Source organism: Chrysoperla carnea, chromosome 2 (genome assembly GCF_905475395.1).
Source record: "Chrysoperla carnea chromosome 2, inChrCarn1.1, whole genome shotgun sequence".
NCBI classification, from domain to species: domain Eukaryota; kingdom Metazoa; phylum Arthropoda; class Insecta; order Neuroptera; family Chrysopidae; genus Chrysoperla; species Chrysoperla carnea.
The window spans coordinates 97,842,346-97,864,988 of NC_058338.1; the positions used below are offsets into that span (position 1 = coordinate 97,842,346).

Genomic DNA, 22,643 nt, shown 5'->3' on the forward strand with positions numbered 1-22,643 from the left:
TCCCTACAATATTTTAAAATTGTTTTGGATTATATGCGCGGTAAGACTATACAAACTTGTCGTAAATGTTTCATTTTTAACTTTTTTAACATTAATGTAGTCAACCCTAGTAGCTCAGTTGGTTAAGGCGTAACCACTTCCGTTTCGCAGTATGTCTAGGGTAGCAGGTTCAATTTCAGCCGTCCCACTAAAACTTAATTTAATTAATATTTGTGATGGGCTGGTGTAGTCATGGTATATGCATGAAAAAGATGTACTTAGCCTATGAAAATAATTGACTGATAAAACACATATATGGTATCACAATGGGTTTTATAGAATAAGTGTGTCCTTCGTGGACAGCCAATATAACCTAACCTAATCTAAATTAAATGTACCACACAACTATTTCTCATAAAATATGTAGTGTACGAAGTGTTGTTTAAAATTCTTTTAATATAGTTTTCCTACAATACTCTAAACTATAATCGATAATTAACTGAACTTTCATTAAGTTTATCCAGAGTTACTGACAGTTTCACTTCAAATTTTCAGGTTAATTACAATATCATTAATAAGTATAACAAAAATGTAGAATATTCTGACACTACGCTCATAGGGAGGCAATAACTTTTTTTTTTTAATTTAAACCAACTCGTGTCTTTTTTATTGATTGCTTGGCGGTATTAGTGATTTTTCCAACATCGCTTATAATATGTACAATATCTAATCTTGTATTCTGTGTGATACAACGTTTTTAGTAAGTGGTTGTGACACCCTGTATGATACATACATACATTATAATATATAGTGTCGTATAAAATCGCATAATAAATCTTGATAGTGATATCATAACTAAATTATTATTAATACTAAAAGTAGGAAGAAGTAGTATTTGTAGTACACACAATGGACCTTAAATTAAACTTTGAAGACACACAACACAAGACGAAAGAAGATTTCTTATTATTATAATACTTCTACATTACTTCTACTATTATTTTATGAGGATGATTATTATTATCATTATTATAAAAACTAAGGCCATTCGTTGGAAATTTAAAAGGCTTTCATGCTTATTCACTTTTTAAAATACGAAAACTATGCTAACTGAAAACTCTTTGAAATATTCAAATACAAAGATAATTTGAGTAAAAACAGAGAATCATTTGATCCAATTCTTGAAAACTGAAATGTTGTTAAAAATTTGTGCAACCGACGTCTCATAATCGCCGGATTTACAAGTTTGCCGATGGTAGCAGCTAGCAAAGTATTATGTGTTGTAACAGAAACAAGTATAGTAGAGTATTGTAAACTATAGTATTGTGTGCGTGTAGCCTCTGCTGGTCTGTATTAGACAAAACTTATACCTTATTTCAATACAAGCTCATCTAGTCTTACCCCACATATAATTCAAAATGTCGTTCCCACATTATAATTCAAAGTTCATTAACCGCTTTTTTCTATTTTTCATCTACATAATCCACAGTCAACTCCTTCATTTATACATGTGAGTCCTGTCAGCTAAACTTTGCTGGCCCTTTGCGATGTTGCGACACCTAAATCTAAAATTTTGTCTCCTTTACAATTTGCCGCCATAGGCATGAATCTACTCTGCTTGACCGTAAAATCCAATCCAATCTGGGTTGAATGGGTTGAGATTGTCGACTATAGTTAGAACTATAGACGAGTTGGCTTGGGTTCTGAAGTTTTAAGCCTTTGCGTTCAAAAATGTTACAGAAAATGGAAATATTATCGTATTTTTGTGCAAAGAAAATTGTTGAGTTTTGATTTTTATATAAAATATTTATGATATATAAATAATAATAATTCAAAAGTTTTGAATACATAAATAACGATGTCGATTAATGTATAAAATAATTTAAAATGAAAAATAGTTTCATTCAATCAAAACAATTTTGGATTTTATTAATATTTTAACACTCATTACTATCGAATGCATTTTTTTCAGTTACTTTTTTTGTTGTTATTTTCCGGAATCTTTTTTTTTCGTCGCTATTTTTTCCGGGGCAATTTTTTCTGACTACCTTTATTTAAATAAGAAGAAGATAAACTGAATAAAATAATCCAAAAAGCTGTTTTCCAATACTCGAAATAACGAGTAGCGTTGGATTATTTTTTTATGGGATTTTTTATGCGATTTTTTATGCCTGGATTCTTAAATAACGTCATCAATTTCCCTTGTAATTGATAATTTTTCAATCCCGCTGAACAAGAAGTCTCCTCGGATTATTAAAATTTTTGTAGAGTAAAATTTGTAAGTTGATATCGCGTTCTTCAATTTTAAGTTTCCCGCGTAATTGATAATTTTCCAGGATCGTCGAAAATGAAGTCTCCAGGTTTTCAATTTTTTAAGTAGAAACAAGTTGTTAGACACAACTTTGGTAACAACCTCTCAAATTTACAGCCATTCTGAAATGATTGTCAAATTATACATCTAGTCCTAGACCTAATACTATTATTATGATGATGATTATTATTCTTAATAGTTTTGAATGCAGTTTACAGTTTTATAGTTGATAGTTCTGTTTCTGTGTATTCTCTACTTAAACATTAAAACAATTCCATTCACCAAGTTGAACATCAAGTTGAATTGAGTACCCAAGTATTTATATAACTTCTTAAGTTCTGAGGTACTCGATATGGAACTTGATATTATACACAATGTCACAGGCTTAAGTATACTAAATACTGGTGACCGGGAGTAGTACCGTACATGTATCAACAGCCTAAAAAAACTAGAGTTATCTTTCTATCTAGTGCAGTTCCAATACAAATCCAGAATGGATCATTAATACTTACCCTCTATACCGAATCACGAACGGGCATAGAATCTTGACAATATCGCCAATAACACCTCGAAAAACAGAGATAGACCTATCACACGCCCACTCAAAGTCGTCTATTTTTTATAGGATTTTATTCTTTCTTCGGCGGAAACTCTCGGATATTTTTTTTAGTCTACCCTCGGAAATTTACAGGTTGAAGGCTTTTATATAGCTAAATTGTCGAGTCATTTGCCACATTTCTCATGTTCCGAAACGAGGCAAATAATTATCTTTCGCGTCTCATTTCAACTTTATCCGAGACCTCAAAGCGTAACTCACGACAATTTTATGTTGCCATGGCCATGGTTTGAAATATTCATCTCACCAAAAATAAAAAATCAATCTAGGTGTGACCTGAAAGGTCCACATGACTAACTTCCCAGTGGAAAGGATAAAAAAATATCATATGTTTTAATATTTTTTATATTATTATTATATTATTATTTTAAAAGCTGATACGTTATTTGACATTATCATTTTTTTTTTTTTTATTAAAATTAAACTATTGCAGATCCCATATTATTATTATTAATTTTATTATTTTATATCGTTTTTATTATTTTTTTTGTAAACAATTTTTTTTTTCATTACAGGGGACTGGGGGCTTTGCCCCTTGCACCCCCAATGACGTTAAAAAGTCTAAGTTACATAATTATGCGTTAACTGAAACTAGTCCTATGTCAATATAATCATTTGTTCTCGAGATACGCGAGACGAAAATTGAATCCGAACATACGTACATACATACATACATACATGTGCACATAAGGACATCCATTTAAAAACCATACTATTCGACTCTAAAGGCCTTGAAACGTGGAGATATATCAAAATTATCAATTTGCAAAATCGGACCCATTTCAATAACTTCCCAAGTTAATTAAACTCTAGTGTTGCTACGATATGAGAAAATATAAGTGACATTTACAAAATGTAAAAAATCCACGATTCAAATTACCTTTCAAACGCAACAAAAATTCCAAATTGGTTCATCTGTTTAGGCACTAGGATGCCACAGACAGACGCACAGGCAGACATAGCGGTTAAACTTATAACACACTTTTTTTGGTTCGAGGGTTAAAAACTCTTGAAGTGTGTATCTTGCCACGATCCAACTAATGAAATATTTGATACAACGATTGCCAAGATTTTTATATAATACTGCACCGAAATCGGTGTAAAATAATAAATAAAGTTTAAATTTAAAACTGTACACTTATTTATTTTATATATATTTCAAAATTCTGGAATTTTTTGAGATTCAGTTTGTATATGTAATAATAATACATCAACGATATTGTTATTTTGAAATTGACACATTCTGTAGATAGATTTATTAAACTTTCATTCTACGAATGAGGAACTTAAACTTGAGAATTATTGTTTAAATTACTTTTTTTTTACTCCTTCTTAAAGTTTTTTTAAAATGTGTGTTATTATACTTCTTCTCTCTGCTTTTATTGTTTGTTTTTCGTCTTGAAAGTTAATATTGGACAGTTTACAATTACACGCCATTCAGTTTTCTTTTTATATATAAATAAACTTTAAAGAAGTGATCACAGTAGACGAGCTGTTTCAATATTGAAATTCATGGCCTAATGAATTAAATCCAGGTCCGTTTGTAACCTTTTGAAGGACCACGACAAATAAGGATCATGGATAAGTTTTATGACTTCATTAGTGTGCTAATTTGATAATTATTTAATGTCATTGCCACAGTTCGTTCCATTTTACGTATTTTGATAGTTGTCAATTTGTATCCCTGTCAATTTTCAATTGAACCTTATTTAAATTAAGGATGTACGAGCGCCAGAACAAAGTCGGATAAGAGGCTTTATTTTATATTATATGAAGTTGGACTTAGTCTGAATCAATTATGAAAATTTAAAGGGGCTGAGGGTTGCTTAATAAACTATTGAAACAAAAAAAAAACATTGTGTCCGACTAATTAAAAATGTATGAGCACAATAGTGGGATTACAAATTTAAAAAAAAAAATCAAATTTTTATGGTGAATTATGTTATTTATGACTTGAAAATATAAGACGAGAAGTAGGAATAAAATTTTTCGATATCTGGAGTAATTTTCAAAATATCGAAAATTGAAAATTTTGTTCCAGTATTTATCTTTCGATATTTCGAAATTCATCAAAGTTGAAAATAAGATACAAATATCCACAAATCTAAACTTGCATTGGCGCTCAAAAACAGTAAAAGAAACTTAATACTAATACTTCATTACAAATCAGTTATTTTGTCATTGAATCGTGTACTTAAAGCGTAAAATGGAACAAAGGCTACAAAGAATGATTTTTTTGAAGGCAAGCCGAGGTCCCTTCGGTAAGGAGGCACCTGAAAAAATCGTATAAAACCGTAGCTTCATTTCACACTATACGTATTACAAAGAATAAGGGTATATAGTACTTATCGTTCCATTTTTTAAGTACTAACGGAAAAACGACCAGATAGGCCCAATTATCTGGTATAAATGGAATTTTAATTTGATACTTCTTTCTTATTGGCAATATTTTTAACAATTTTTATTTGCTGTTTAAAAGAATCACAATTGTTGATTTAACGTCTGGATCCCGAATCCCGATATATTTTTCGACGTATTACTAAATCTAGATGTTATTTTTCGTTAGAAATTTTTTAAAATTAGGTGATTTTTCTTTAACAAATTTTCACACAATAAACTTTTTTATCCTTGAAAAAAACTCATTATTTATGTATTCAACGATATTACAACATACAAATTCGTGTTATAATTGGTTACGTATCCCATCATATCCCGTTATCCCGTACATAATAAATATCTGGAATTTAGAATGTGATTGATTGCTTTAAATTGATAGTCATTTATTTTTCAGTATTTTTATACAAATTTTTTTCTGCTTCTATTTGAACAAATGATTGATATGTTTAGTTATTCGTTTTTTTTTCATCCTTTTTTTTTTTGTTATTTCTTTATCCTGCATTGTAAAAACACACAAACGCATTGATATTACTAGATTTTCAGGATAAATGGTAAATTCAACATTAATGAGCATTAGACAGAAATAAAATTAATGGATTCATTGAAACTATGTGATGAATAATTTAAAATTTTTGTACATTCTAGTACATACATATCAGTTTTCCATAAAGATGGTGATATCCGATTAAGTCAAAAAAAATTATAACTTATATTTTTGTACGATATGATAAATTGCTCTATAATTTTAAGATCTTGTATATTATACATTTCAATACTTCTTTTCCAAGTTTTGTAAATTTCTTAACCCGCCAGCACTCGTGTTATGAGCATTTGGCTCATGCGAAATTTAAAACATAAACAAGTGAAAACAAACAATTAACTGAGACTAACATCTATATTCCAAAATTTTTTTGTTAGCATCAATATTTTTAAGCGTTACAAACTTGGGACTAAACTTAATATACTATGTATATTTCATATATACATAGTATAAAAATTTTTATTTTTGAAATGGTATTTGTGGTTGAAACTTTTTCTTTCTTCAAATAATTTCATCTATTTTTGAATTATTTATTTTTCAAATTTCTTCAATCAATATACAGTTTTTTTTTTAAATATTTTTCAAGCCCTTCGCAAATTGACTTTTCTTTTTTCACGAGACGCATATAATAGGGAACATTCTTTTTTTTTTATATATTTTTAATTCAGTGTTTACACCGTTATAACAAAGTAAAAAATATAAATACTGCTAAAAATGCTGTAATTAAGTGTAAAAAAATATTTAAAATACATTATAATTTTAAACGCAGTTTTTTGACGCTTTCTGTTGATGACTGGTAACAGTTCAATGTATAATGTACATTTAAAAAAAATGAATTTACAACATAAAATTTACACTCGTTATTATTAAGTTTTCTAATAAAAAGTCGTAGAATAATAGAAATTAATGTAATATCATACCAAATGTAAGTAATTAATGCCATACAGTATGTCAACAAATTTGACAAGCCCGTACAAGACCGTCCGATGATGTCAGGTCCTTATTAAAATTAGAATTTCCGTTTTAGAAATTTTTAAATGCCCTCACTGAATTTGTACTTTTATTAATTAATTTTAAGTAATTAAAAAATAATTAATTACTAAATTAATGGTTTAGTTGAATTTTCCAGCCAATAACCAACCTACGGGAAAAAATATTTGAACCAAATTTAAATTTCATGAATATTCCCTATTGTAATATAAAAATTATTCACTTCGCATATGTTCGGATTTGTTCGTGTACTTACGGTAGTTTACTAAACTATCGTACTAAAATATACTTTAACTAAAATTAATCATTTTCTCATTATGTAATTGTTTTATTCTAGTCAAATAGGAAAAAAAATCTGACGAAGATATTTTAAATTCACTAGAACTAATCGAAGATGAAGGATTTTTTGTTTTTAAATAATTAGCTACTACATTAAAAAATATATTTACTTAAAATCATTGAGATTATGATTTACAACTTTTGAACGTGTGTCAAATCGCTCATCACACGCCTGAAGATTATCGCGAATGATGGACGCTAGTGCAGACTAATATATTTATATCGCGGTGTAACTACCTTAACTATTTTTAATCCACGCCACTAAAATTATGGTATATAAAACTATTATCAATAATTGACTATGTTGACGTCATATAGCATATGTTTTTACACTTCAAAACAATAAAAACTACATTTTCATTTATATACATAAAAAAATACAACTCTAAATATTCTCTAGATACTCACAAATATATTTATAAAACACATATAACCTTTATTATGTGTTTTTTTTAGAGAGTATAAAGCGCCAATTTCAACCACCTTCAAAAACAATAACCGGATATTGATATGATCATATTCGATGAATTTCCTCTCCTTACAATAGTAAAGTTAAAAAAAAGTATAGTACCTAGGATTTAAATTAAAAATTTTTCAAATATAGCAATGTAAACACTCTATTTTGGTAGTCTCATTACTTCTACAAAGCATTTTATTTTCGCATACTATCAATGAAAAGTACATTATGATTTTATAAATTTCTTATATATAGTACAAGATCGTAATGAACCGTGAATCACTACCTTGAGTACTTTGGATCACCATCTTTGATTATACCTGCAGATTCCATCATGTTATCTTTGCAGTTCACTCAAGGAATCAGTATCAGTTGATCGAAACATTGAATACCCTATTTAAGTATCCTTTATAAGCATTTTCTTTACCGATTCAATTGGCTTCATACATAAAGACTTTTTCTTTTCTACCTTTTCTAAGCTTAACCTCTATATTCTAACCCATAACCAGAGAAAAACTAATTGAAAATACTGTTGCCTACTTGTATTCTTTGATCATTAGTACAAAACCACGTTTTGATTAAAGGTACATGTAGGTAAATTTGTTAAAACTCCCCAACATTTAAATTCATGGTTTAATCTAAACTGAAGTTTTTACTTTTTGGACCAAAAATTTCCAATTTCTTCAATATTTATTTGAAAACTAAAGCACGTGAACATGTTCTTGGTTGCTTGACTTCTGGTAACTTAAGTGTGTCGTCACATGGTATCTCTCTCGTAAATAGCAATATTTTTCAACAAACTCCATAGTGATGTAAGGTACAACGCCTTATCCTATGTATGAGTACGTACGTGTGTATAGCTTATGTAGTAAACAAATGAATAATAAAATAAAATTGAAATTTTTATATCGACATCATAAACAGTCACTCTGTACTTGTAGTAAGTGTAGATAGGTACATACACTACACTACACTACACTGGTGGTGTAATGACGTCAAAAAAATATTTCATTAAAAATTTATGTAGATATTGTTTTTACTATGTCGTCCTATACTTAAAAATATTATCTTACACTATCCAAAAAGTACGAAAATTTATTGTTTGGAATCAGTAGTAACTCAGTTAGGACTATAGCGCCAGGAATAATATTCGATGGTCATCATTCCTGACAAGTTATCCTTCCTTTTATTTTTTGCTTCCAACGTATTCGTTTTTTAATTGTGTGGCAAGAACTATATTGAAATAAGGACAAACATTGATTTTAAAAAAATCACAAAACAAGGCGGGGTTCCATCGTCTGAAATCTTCAAATATTCAATTTATAAAATATCGGAAAAAAGGGTCTCGTTTTCTTTTTCTGGGCCGCGGCTTAAGTTTATTCTTTTTTATTCAATTTCTTATTTCAATCTCCTGAAAGATCCAAAATCTCGTGAGAGAGAGTAGTTTTCAGATATTTCAGCCTGTTATTCTAGTCGTTCTGAAAAGACTGCAAATAATATGCCAGGCCGAATATCTATTAGTTCACAGTTTAAGGCAGTACACTTGTTGCAGTTAAGTAAATATAAAATCTTATATTCGCGCATCATTTGTGATAACAGTGTACAATAGTCAGACATTGTATGTATACATATACAAAATATAGATACACAACTGATTATTTATTAGTTTGTTTTTTGAGTTTATACCGTTAACATGACGTACAAGGACTTTTTTGGTATTGAAAAATTCGCCATCAATTAATTTTTCAATACGTTATCTTTGAGAAAAATGGGAAGAACCGTTTTCGAGATATATAGAAAATCACATTTTGATTTTTAATGTCTCATTCCACATACAGTAAAGACTTTCCTTTTTTTATTCAACTTCAATGTTCTATTTCAATTTTATAGAATTCTTAAGAAAATCCATGTGAAATGACTTGTAAAATGATTCGCGACTCACCTTGAGTCGCGATTCTCCACTTTTGATTTATTTACACATACCGAACGGTTTTATTTCATCCTCGTCTCGAAAATGAACAGAAAGTAAACGTATAAAAGCTGTAAAGCAATTTTAATCTTTCTAATACGATTTGATTTTTAAATTCACATTGATTTTCAACTTCTTGAGAGCTTTCTAAAATTGATGATACAATAATATTTTTATGCACACAGTATAAAAAATATATGCTCCGGTTGTATAAAACCAACAAACATTTTAGTTTAACAACTGACAATTTAAAACATTGCTGTTGTTGTTGTTGTTTCGGTTACAAACAGCACATGAAACCACCCGAAAAACAAATGCAAGTTTGTGACAAGGATAAGAAAAAATGAAAATAAAACATAGAAAATGTAGAAAAATGAAATAAGGGTGTGTTGTTTTATATACGAGTGTCAGTCACACCTTGATGAAGGAACGGGAATATAATGGAAGAAGCTTATTTTTGGAAAATAAAACAAAGCATTATGGTTTGTGACAAAGGCGTGATAAATATGTGTTAGATGGTTAAATCTTTTATAACCAATCAAAAATATCAATCTATCTGCCGTTTAACACAAAGACTCGATATGTTTAGTCAAGAAGAAGATATAAAGCCCTCAAATGGAAATAATGCCGTGTAAGCCTTTTCGAAATGGCTGCAACGCGAAATATATTTGATATTTGCACTAAATTTCGTATATAGCGAAAATACACGGGAAAATTTTTCCTCCCATTTTTCAAACTCTTATTTTTGAAACGAAATTCGTGAATCTCGTCCCCCAAAAACAAAATAAAATGCGTCCCCCAAAAGAGTAATCTAAGAATCAAATTTTTCAAGAATCATAAGCTTACATTACAATTTGGAAAACGGTTTTATTCAAAAAAGAAAAAAAAAAAGAGAATTCACGAAAAAATAAATAAATCATCCTTTCCTTGGTTAAAATACTCAAGAGACGTTCAAGATTCACAACAGAGTAACAATTTTTTTTATATGATATTCTTGTTAGAGCCTAAATTTTTATTTCTCTTCGGTGACATATTATTAAAAACAAATGATAAACGTTACATTCAAAAGATCGAAATGTCAAAACATTTATATACTTCGAAATAATAAAAGTAATCCACAGATTTTTTAAATTTATCTGAATCTACAACAGCCATATGAATGAACTCTATTTGAGTTTTTTTTTCAGTCCCCAAAAATAGAATTTTATCAGTTTGGCGTCAAGATATTTAATGAAAATGTTTTAAAAAATGTTTCTCCTACCAAAACTTTTGTTTAATTTTCAAATTTCTATTAATTGTAAGAAAACTTAAACTTATGTTATCAGCATTGCCACTAAAATTGTTTTTTATTTATGAATGAGTATATCACTTTAGATTAGACTGAAATGAAATTTTCAAAACCTTCGTATGGCTAACAATTCATTGTTTATTATTATTTGTCGGCTCTGCAATAAATTCTGAAAAACATAGCATCAAATCCAAAACTTAACCATAAAGGATGCAAATAATAAAAGCGCCTGTTTGAAATATTAATGTCTGGATTTTGTAAGAAAAGAGGGCAATTCTTGCGATTTAGAAGTTTCTGTTAATTGAAAATAAGTAAGGTCAATGAAAAGCAATATTAGATAAAAGAAATTACCTCCCAATTCATAATCAAAGCTTTTGAGTTTCCTTCGACAGAAAACATTAAACATTAAATTAAGCCAACGATACAATTGGAAATCAACAAAAGAAAAGTGAAAGAATGGAAAATCATAATTGCCAGTTCAGTAATCCTCTACTTGGACTGCACATAAATCTGATGCATAAAAAGAGAAAATGTCTAACAACTTAAAATACACAGAAATAATATTTCATTTTTTTATTTCAAATATCGACTTTTTCGTCAGCGATCTAAATTTAGTTAAGGCATCTATGAATTTATCTATCAAAGATAAAATAACTAATTTTTTTTATATACAAAATAATTTATCACTAAAAAAAATAACACGTTTTTCTTGCTTGCTTTTCTCGGTGGTTCATTTTAAAGTACAATCATTGTACTATATAATTCAAAGTGCACATATGTAGAATATTACGAAAAACTTTGAAAAAAAAAAACCTATATATGGTATTTTTTTTCGAGATGACAGTAAGTCCCTGTGGAAAACATAATACATCTTGTATAAAAAGAAATAGTTTGTATCGATACACATACACACATCGTATATTCTGTTACATTATTTTAGGTGATTTTCGCTAAATGTACAGAATGTCTTAGGGCAAAAATATATTCGGCGAGTCTATTAATGAGTAATAAAAATATTTCAGTAATCCATGATATATTTTATTTTTTGCTTTCATAAAAGCTCATTGATATAATAAAGAGTAGAAAAGAATTATTTTTCGAATAACTATAAAATACAATCGAGATAAAAGCCATCAAATATTTTCTTATGTCTTGTAAAATAAAATTAAGTATGAGGTTCTTTTGACAATCATTGCATTAGAGATTTTGTTAAGAAATCCCTATTATTTAATAAGACCTTTCTTATAAATACGTTCACTATAGAAAAATGTTTCCAGCAAAAGTTCTTTATATGAAAGGTTGACATTTCGTAGGAATCTTGGACCTTGAACTTGAGGCCTATTTCGTTACAATTTAGTAGGTATTGAATGTAAAAATTTATCTGTACATGCTTTGAAATTTTGAACTCTATTTGGTCATGAAACAAGATTTTGGAGAGATTTATACATTCAATTTCTGTGAAATCTATTCATATTTCGAAAGTACGTTTCAAACAAAAATCTTTATGTTTTTATGAGAAAAAAAACTTTTCAATCTAAAGTTTTCATCTATCTCTTTTCTCTAACGAAATCGAGTATAGGGTTGGCTGGGGCTAGTTATACAATGGGCCAAGTTGCTCAATTGAAACATTGCCGAAACTACGCATCGTAAGACAATACATCAAATGAACGAAAGAGAGGTTACAGATGTACGAAAGAGTAAACGCTGCAGCTAAAGAATTTGAAGTCCAAAGCATCCATTTAACTAAGTACATAACTTTAACTATAGGTAAAACTTTACTCCGACAAGGGGCTATTAAACACTGAGATAAAAGAAGTAATAAAATTGTTTATTTTGTAAATTTTTTGTTGAGAATACACATTTCGTGTTTTATTTAAATAATTCTTGAAATTTCTAATATAAATGATTGATTTTTAATTGTGATTTTATTTATTTCGCCTCTTGCTCAACTTCCCCATACCTTTCCTCAACTTACCCCACTAGTGAAGTAAATTCAGCACGTAAAGCTAGTTTTCTCCAAAACTATAAGAGATATTGTCTAGCCTCGGTCTACCATATCTTTAACTGACTACAAGGGTAATATTCAACTTAAAAGACCCATGAGATGCCCCCCTTGATACGAACTATCTTTTCTTGAAATGTTTTTCTATATATCTGACTCACTTTAAAAGAACGATCTTTTAAAAGAGTGTATAAAGACTTTTGGAACATACTGTATATTGTTTTAAAACAAAACAAAAAAGCTAAGAATGTTTTTCATGTAATTTCATATAAATTGAACCATCAATTATGTGTAAATACTAAGTGAATACTGCTAGTATTGTATTATGTATTGATCGATTTAAATTATAGTACGTTACGTATCTATTAAGTATTTATTTTCTAATAAATCAGTAGTTAAGAAATTAAATGGCTATTTATTTTTATTGTGGACATTTTAAGATGTAATAGCAGTTTACATTATTTATTAAATAATGTCTTTTTATATAAATTAAACGAAAATCAATTATGTACACTGAAAAAACAATTCTTAATATCAACCGATATAAGGTTGTCTCAACCTCATCGCGAAGTCAAAAATGGTGAATGATGCCACGAAAGTGATGTTGACGTGGTGGAGTTAACACAAGCGCATGAGTTATTTGTGTGAAAGTAACATACGGTCTAACAAATTTCATTTATTAGTGTTTTGAAATGCAACTTAGTTCTAAACAATCTTTTATGTTTGGTTCTACCACTTATAAATATTATAACAAAATAGTGATGTGATTGACACAACCATATGAGCAGGTTTATTAGGTTTATTTAAAAATAATTAGATATCTTCGAGTCGGACTTGAACCAGCTATGGATTAATTTTTTTTTTTATATATTGTTATATATTATAATGTCATTAAAATATGTTATATATTATAAAAATGACCAATATGTTTATTTCAAACTTTCTGTAAATTACTAACAACAATTTTCATGTAGTTGACACAGCCGCACATGAACTAGAACTAGGTTCGTAATAACCAAATCCTATATTTAAAGCAAACGAAAAGATATGTTCTTTTGATTCGTCTATTCGCTTTATTTACACGATTATATATTCCAACTATGTAAAATTTTATTCTCCATCAATTAAATGCATGACTTTAAACTAAAATCAATCTCTTTTATAGAAGTAATGATTTTGTTTATTTAACTTCAATGATTTTGTATCAATGAATTCATATTTTAAATTAATCCCATTCTATTGTAAATACAAATATTTAGCAGTACTTGTTCTAATGATTGTTAAATTGTTTGAAAGTATTTTTACTTTATTTCAATATGAAACCAACTGCGGGATGAAAACAAAGACAACTGCGGGATGAGGTTGTCATTATTTTGATTTCTATAGATAATGATTTCAAATATTATTATTAACCTGTCAGCATTCACATTATGAGTATTTTTCTCACGCTCGATTAAAAACATAGAAAATTTTTATTTTTCAAAATGTGGTTCAAACTATTTCTATCTTCATATAATTTATTCTATTTTCGAATTATAACCTTTTCAGATATTAATTTTAATTTAATTTTTTAGAAGCCCATCCAAAATTATAGAAATTTTTCTCATCACGATATTAATGGTGTGAACAAAATAATATTAACTTCGGAATTTTCCGTTAATAATAATGCCTAATAGAACCTCAAAAACATACAATTTTTCCAAGTTACGAAGAATAAACTATATAAAATACTTTCAAAGAAAGCACCGATTCATGTATGTATGTATGTATATTGTATATATGTGTAATATATTACGTGTATTTTGTAACTTTTCATTTCACTGATTCCGAATGCCCCATGAAAAATCATAAAAAGTTTCTTTTTTGTGAGTAGCAGTCGCATACCTTTTAATATTACGAAAATATGTATCTTTATGTGTAATATAATATATCTGTGGTTGGTCTAGAAGGATTCCGATACTATTAGTCTCGTATCGATACAATATTATTAGTCTCAAAATATCAATAAGTCACTTTTTTAAGCTTTTAACAAGTTTTGTTTGAATACTATATCAAGCTTCTCAGTTAAACGACATCTAGTCGGTAAGCAGTATTATTATTTAAAAGTACTATCTGTGACTGACTGACCGACCAATCTAAAAAAATGTTCTAAAAACAAGAATATCTTCACGATAGTCTTTTATTAACGTCTTTTGGGTAATAAGAATGGTAATTGAAATTATTATAGTAACTAGCTTGATATCCGCCTGCTCTCTGGGTTTAAAATTAAAGGTCACCACGTTATAGCCTCTACCTCTCTTGCTCTTACTTATCCCCCTTCCATTGCTCTCACTTATCCCCCGTCCACTCGAAATAGGATAAGGATAATTTTACGCAGGTAAAATATGTGTATAGGTTTCAAGTTTTTTAGTTTTTATATAAATTTGATTATATAAGTGTGTCAGAAAAGATGGCCATGAATTGTATCTAGGCCACGAATTGTATTTAGTTCAATTATATTATATCTAGATTTTTATATAAATATTTAATTTATGGCTCAAAATTATTCTTATAGATGGCGTAGTAAAATGTCATATCAAAAATTTATTTTTTTAATTTTTTTAATATGTCTTTATAAATTAAAGGTCATGTGTTATTACAGCTCATAAGCTATATTATTGTAAAGTTTCATTCAAATCCATTCATTATTTTTTGCGTGAAAGCGTTAACAAACACACAAACAAACCAACAAACATCCTTACTTTCACATTTATCATATATTGGGATACGGATAGGGATAAATTGAATTTTAAAAAGAGCTTGGAATTTAATATACCAAGACTTTTTTTCCTAAATATAAAAATTTGAACCGCAATGATCAAAAATCTTTATCGTTGATATAATATTTCATTCTATCATAATTTTTCGAAGTAAACGTGAATAAAAATCAACGAAACTGAAATTTGTTTTTATTTATTATACATTATAACAAAAATTATTTATGAAATAACATTACATACTAGTTAAGGACTCATTCTGACTCATTTTTCGAACTACATAACGCTTAGCGCTCATATTAAGTTTTGGTTTTAGAACTACATAACGCTTAGCGCTCATATTAAGTTTTGGTTTTAGAACATTAAACATTAAATGTTTTTAAATCATAATTTCTTTAAATTCCAAAAAAATCATTTGATCGTAAAAAAGCGTGGGGTGCTAAGTTCCAATTATTGTAAATATCTTATTGACAGATATTGCTAAAATTAAAGTCATAATAAAATATCTTAAAAAGCACTACATGCTTTTTTACGATAAATAATTTTTTGAATTTAAAGAAATAATTTTTTACCTATTAGTACAGGTACAAAAGCGTGTTTTTTAGTTTTTAAATTATTATTTATTTTGTGTTGTTTTAGATTATTATTTATTTATCAAAAGTTCGCGTCGGTATAAATATGGTGGGAGCACAAATAAATGTATATATTTTCAGATATGGAAATCGTTATTCGTATAAATTCTGATCAGAATAATCAAATAAAGTTATTAAATTATTATATTTTCATCATCGGTCCTTGATAAGTATGCCAAATTTCGAGTTAATCCGATGATTTGAAGGGGGTCAAAAGTTTTCCATGTTCAAAGTTTCCGTTACATACTAATATACTAACATACCAACATATTAAGATAAAAAATGAGTTTTATCTTTTTACATTGATCTCTTTTATGAGACATCGAATTTAAACGGTTTATAAGACTTTTCTACGTAGGTACAATTTTATCATTGTCCGTTTGGCCATTTTATTTTGATCATTAATGAATTAAAATTATTTTTTAGGAAAAAGTTCCTTATCCTTGTTCCTTACACTTCAAGTATCATGTGTTTGATGTATGGTCAGGTGTAACGTCTTCTTAATATCTGATATTGATTGATATCAAAAGTATATATATAATGGGGTTTAACCTTCATTTTTCATACATCTGTAACAGAGGCCACCCACATCATTACTTTTAATCTTTTGTTTTAATCGGAAGTAATTTTTTTAATTTCATCCGATTATACAAGTATATTTTTATAATGTGGGTGGAGTCGGTTATCTCATTCTTATTCCAGCGACGATAATGTGATCAATTTAACGCCTCGACAAAAAAAATCAACGGATTTTTTGCATTTTGTTTTTGGAGAAACTTTATTGTATTGTTTATGGCAAAGAAAATAAGGCATAACAATTTTTTTCGGCTAGAAATGTTTCTAGCACGTTATACGATGTTAATATCAAAATTAGTCATTATTAAAAAATTACACGTTTTTGTGGAAAAAAAACGGGCTTTTCTTGTAAAATGTTGATATAAAAATAGCAATAAAATAAAATCATTATCTAATTTTTTTGACAGATTTTGGACATTGGGGGACTGGTTTTAACTAATTTCAACAAATTACACAAAAATTTTTTTTAGTGGGAACCGTTTTGTAAAATTTCGAGGAAAACGCGTTTAAAGTTTGTTCTATGTATATTATCAATATAACCCAAAATATTCCTCAAAAGCTTCTCTCTGTTAGATTTTATTACGCGTGAAAACAAATCGCAGACTTCTTAATACAATTTTAATGCTGTACCAAAAAAATTTTAAATTTTAAAACGCATTTTAAACTACGGAACCTCTTTCTGTATGCGTATTCCAATGTTTACCTACCAATATTTTTATAAAAAATATATATATGGCTTAAAATATATAACTATGTATGATGCTTTTCTAAATTTATATCTTTTTGCTTTTATTTATTTTTGTCTTCATCTTAATCTACAAGTTATCTTATTTATTTCTAGAGTAACTACCCACTACATGTATGTATCTACTTTCTACGTTGCCAATACATAAATATTACATTCAATTTATTTAAACTTATTTTCTAAATCATTTAACATATGTTGTAAATCTTATAAAAACAAGACTCAAGAAAAAATAATGTTCAATCCAATAATATTCGATTTTCTTTCGAGAAAAATACGCAATATATCTAGTTACACTTAACAGGAAAAAATTAAATTGGAAAACAACAAATTAGGGAATTTAAAACGAAGGAGAAAAATATATTTAAAATTTTCTATAATACATTTCTACAAATTGAAGCTCACACTATTAAAAACAAAGTAATGTCTTAACTCCAAAATCCTTAGTTATGACTACAAAAACAAGAGTGAGACTAAATGTAAAGAGCAATATAGCTAGTTTTATCTTTATAGCAATGGCTTTCATCAAAATCCAAAAAGCTCGAAATATTCGTTGCTTAGAGACCAAACATGCGCTTTTTAATTTCCAAGAGGAAGTTAATGTAAAGGGGCCGATTTTAAAAATGTCCAGTTTTCATATTTCCGCGGTTTCAAGGTCAAAATATCCAAATCACACCTTTTCAATGTGATGTCTGTGTGTGTGTGTGTGTGTGTGTGTGTGTGTGTGTGCGTGTGTGTGTATGTTCGTTTGGATTTTTTCGCCTCGATTATCTCGCGTTATGGCTGGGCTTATTCGACGCGTAATCGCGTATTTAAGAATTGAAAGAGTTTTCAGCAGAATTATTTGAGGCGTTTTTTAATGGTAATAAAAAAACTGGAAAAAACTGAATTAAACAGAATCCTAAAAGTGGATAAAACACATCATTTATCTCTGGAGATAATGATCGTGCCCCCTCTGGTAATTTAGTCGTATGGACTACTGGGGTTGCACTCATACGTCTTCAGTACTACACCGACTATGTAGTGCCCATTTATTATGCCAGAAATAGTGAATTTTAATTGTAAAACTTCATAAAATCCAATGTTCGTAAATATTTCTGAAAGAATTACTTTTACAGGAAAAATTTTCAGAGGATAGTTTGTTGTTTAATTCATTTTCTATAACTTATGATCAAAATCATAGTTTCTTAATATAAAAGAAAAAGTTTTATTTTTCTCCTCCCCACAACACGTCATTTTCTATGCGCCGATTTTGCCACTCTTTTCAAAACATTTTGATGTTATTTCGCAAACATTGGCGTAAATCCGATATCGCTATCACCTTTCGTTCCCGATTTCATCTGTAACAAAAAACAACTAAAACCGACTATTTTTAAATCATCGTAAAGCCGCGCAAAAAAATCGTAGCCAATTTTATCAAAACCCATCCTGTTTTTATTCAAAAACTCTTGATAAATATCCGTATCATAGTCCTTACTCATAAAAGTTTCAGCCTCATACCTTTTGGAATTAACCATTTGGAATTCATTTGCGGGTTGCCAAAATTTCTCCCAACACTATTTTACAGACCTTTTAAAAAAATCAATTTTTTTATTATACAAAACACATATACATATTTTGCAAATATTACGTAACACAATATAATTCAATACGGTCGTTAAAATACGGTCGTTGTATATGTATATGTGTAAATAAAACTGCAGTTCAAAAGCTCACCGTTAAAAACTTTTAGTAGCGCCACTTCACGATACATAAAAATTCCAAAGTAGTCAACAAACATATAAACCAAATTAAACTTTACTTTGGTTTGTTTCTTTAATAGAAAGCTTCGTATAGTATGGATATAAACCACCTGTATACTATAATCGATATCGTTATTATACATTGAAAATAACGAAAGCTTTATTTGTTTATCAACAATGCGATAAGAGATGGCATTAGTTGTATTGAAAATAAAATTCTTATATATGTATTTTGCAATGAAAATTTTTTACTAACTTTCTTATTTTTGTTTTCAGTTATCGGAGCTCGAACAACGAGTCCTCGACGCCGAAGGTCGGGCTGAAGAAGCCGAGGATAAGGTAAATTTCATATTTTTTTAAATTCATATTTTTAAATTTAATTTTTGTAAAAAATTCCCATTTCATGAAAATTTATTCAAAACAAGACTTAAAACCACGTGGTACAAAATGTTTCAAACAGTGATATCCCAACTTACTCATGTACCTATAATACACCACGCGTCTCTTAAAAACCACGCGTCTCTTAATTTTGATATAACAAAAAAAAAACCTTACTTTTCTATATTACAGAGGGGAGTTTCCTTGGTTACCTAAATGATCTTTTCAATTCATTCACCCTTAATTCTTCGCATGATATATTAAAAAAAATATATATATATTTACGCTTCGAATGTTATTTTTTGTTGAGTAATTTTTTCCCCCAGTTTCTTAATTTTTAAAAAATTGTATCCGCGCAAAAAAAGGTGACTTAATGATTCTGTATTTGGAATTATAATTTATTTCTCCGTATTACTTTCGAAAGAGCTACATTCCAATTATTAAACAAAATTCCGAGCTAACTAGGTAAATCTTAATAACCTTAACTTTAATTCGAAAAGTTATTAACTAAATAATATCTGAAACTAGATTCTGAAACTAGAGCATTTAAGATTGATTCTATTTAAATAATCCAGATATCTTTCAAATTCCTCGATATTATTTTGATTCAATGGAGAACTTCACGAACTTTACACGTAGCAAAATAGTTTGGCTTCATCAAACTGTGCACGCTTCATAAAAATATAAGGTCAAATAGATAGAAAATTTAAGAAAACTAAAAACGCCAAATCAGGTCTGATATCGATCAGACCTGAGAACAATACAAAGAGTTTTATTTGCAAAAGGGTAAGATTTTGGGAGTCCTGTCAGATACTTAAATTCCTTTTTTGTAGCCTCCGACTAAAAAACGGGGATGTGAAACGGCTAAGTAGATTTTGTGATACACAGCCAAAAAATCCCGAAAAAACGGTTCATCCGTTTAGAAACTACAATGCCACAAATGAATCGTCATTTCAAATTTTTGCAAATAAAACTCTTTTTAATGTTCTTGGCGCCTAATCGTTCTGTATAGGCACCAAAAATTTACATATTTTTCCCAAAGTAGTTGCCGAATTGCACCTGGTAACAGATTCTGAATCTTAATAAAGATGCAAAAATACCATTCAAAAAATCAAACTTTACCTCGGAAATGTATATAAAATCGACGGAAAGCTAACATTAAAGTATCTTATCCAATTCTGGATTATAAAGGTATTTCCAACAATATTGGTTGTGGTGTTATGCGCAATCTAATTATACTTGCCAAAGTAGAAGAAGTGAAACACTACCAATCCTCAACTTATTCCGCCTGTATCTCATTGCTATGGCTGACATTGAAGTTGCAACAGCCTGTACTCGCGAGGATGCCTCGTGTTGCCTTTGCCTCGGGTACAAAAAAACGCTTTTGTCGAAGTTTGGCGAAGTGAATCACACTCTCGTTCCTCGCCCGACTTCGTGCTATTTTGCGAGAGTGTGGAGGTGGAGAAGGCATTAAAGACTAATGATATTCGTCTTCAACATTATATCCAATAGTTGTCTCAAATTGGAAACTCGTAAAAGCTAGTTGTGATCACTCGTCATGATTACTGAAGGTAAAACCATATAGTTGACATTGTTAATAAAGATTAATTAAGATGGAAATTTAAAGCTGCTTCACATTTCTGAGTAAAAAATTTTGGGAAACTCTTTATTTTTCCAATCAGATGCGGCAACTCTATCTTCTTTCAGAAGTTTAAAAGAAGATTGCATAAAACCAAGTTGGTCACTTTTAGAAAAATTGAGGAAAAAGCTACCCTTAAAAGCAATTAAGGAATAAACATTCCGGCTATTTTGGAATTAGTCCACTAGAAAGTAAATGTATGAGAGAACTACTGTAAAAAAAGTTGAAAAAACTTTCATGGGCAGATTTTCTACTACTGAACACCGATTGTCAGAGAAAATTTGTAGCTCATTTAGTTTAATTCGCCAGGAGATTATTTAATGGCTGAAACTGTATATGCTCATTGAAAATTAGAAAATCAAACAGTGCAATGGGTTGAGCATATTAAAAATTAACCAAAGAAACTCTTTGCTAATTTCTTGGCCAGTCTTAACTGATAATAATTTAACAGACGCTGGCGGTCATGGATTTCTAATGTTGCCGATTCTACGCCATGTAAAATAGCTTTAGAGCTTCCAGAAAAAATAGCGGTGTTAGGTAATTTATTGCCTTTCTGCCTATGGACATGTGGCCTAAAATTTTACCACATAACAAAACATGGCTCACAACCTGCAAATGTCTTGTTTTCAATGTCTCTTTTAATTAACTTTTGACACCTATCTTGCTTACAACTTCTTCATTTGTAACCCATAGGATACACATTTCAAATGTAAGTACAGATGACTCCATTCTTTTTGAAATAGCCGATGCTTCACTCTCCCATACAACAAAACTGGCCAAATATATACTTTAAAAATCGGACTTAGTGTTTTTGATTTTGAAACAAATGTCGCTAGAGTTTGGGGAAATATTCTTCTTGCCGTTCTGAATGCCACAAATCTCGCCAAGTTCCTTTTCTTTATAAAGATTTCTTATCTGCCTTTTTGTCGCCAAATCTCACCAAATCACGTTTTCGAGATATACCATGTCAAAATTTCCGATTTTCATTGAATTTCAAGAGGCACTATAGCATATGCAATCGCATAATTCAAGTGGGTGTGTGAATGTTGGTTGTGTGTTTCAAAGTAATAATTTTTTCCATTTCTTTTTGAATAATTTTTACGTTCAAAACTTCAGGGCCATTTCTATGGTTTCGGACATTTATGACTTCATTCAACAGTCTGATTTATGGATAGCGTATATGAGTATCATATCGGGCGTAACGGAAACATTTTTAACAGCTACTATTTTCCATTTTAAGTCCATTTTATTCGTTGTTGAAAGATATTATTGGCCGCGATAATAAC

General features: G+C 29.1%; 1 protein-coding gene across 10 annotated transcripts in view; it reads left to right on the forward strand.

Moving 5' to 3' along the window:
- LOC123292073 (uncharacterized protein CG43867) overlaps window positions 1-22,643 on the forward strand; it is an 872,927-nt gene that overhangs the window by 795,752 nt on the left and 54,532 nt on the right. For all 10 annotated transcript variants that reach the window (XM_044872589.1, XM_044872590.1, XM_044872595.1 and 7 more), the window contains exon 2: window positions 19,617-19,679. In XM_044872589.1, coding sequence (XP_044728524.1) covers window positions 19,617-19,679 — 63 coding nt within the window. The remainder of the gene's footprint in view (window positions 1-19,616; window positions 19,680-22,643) is intronic.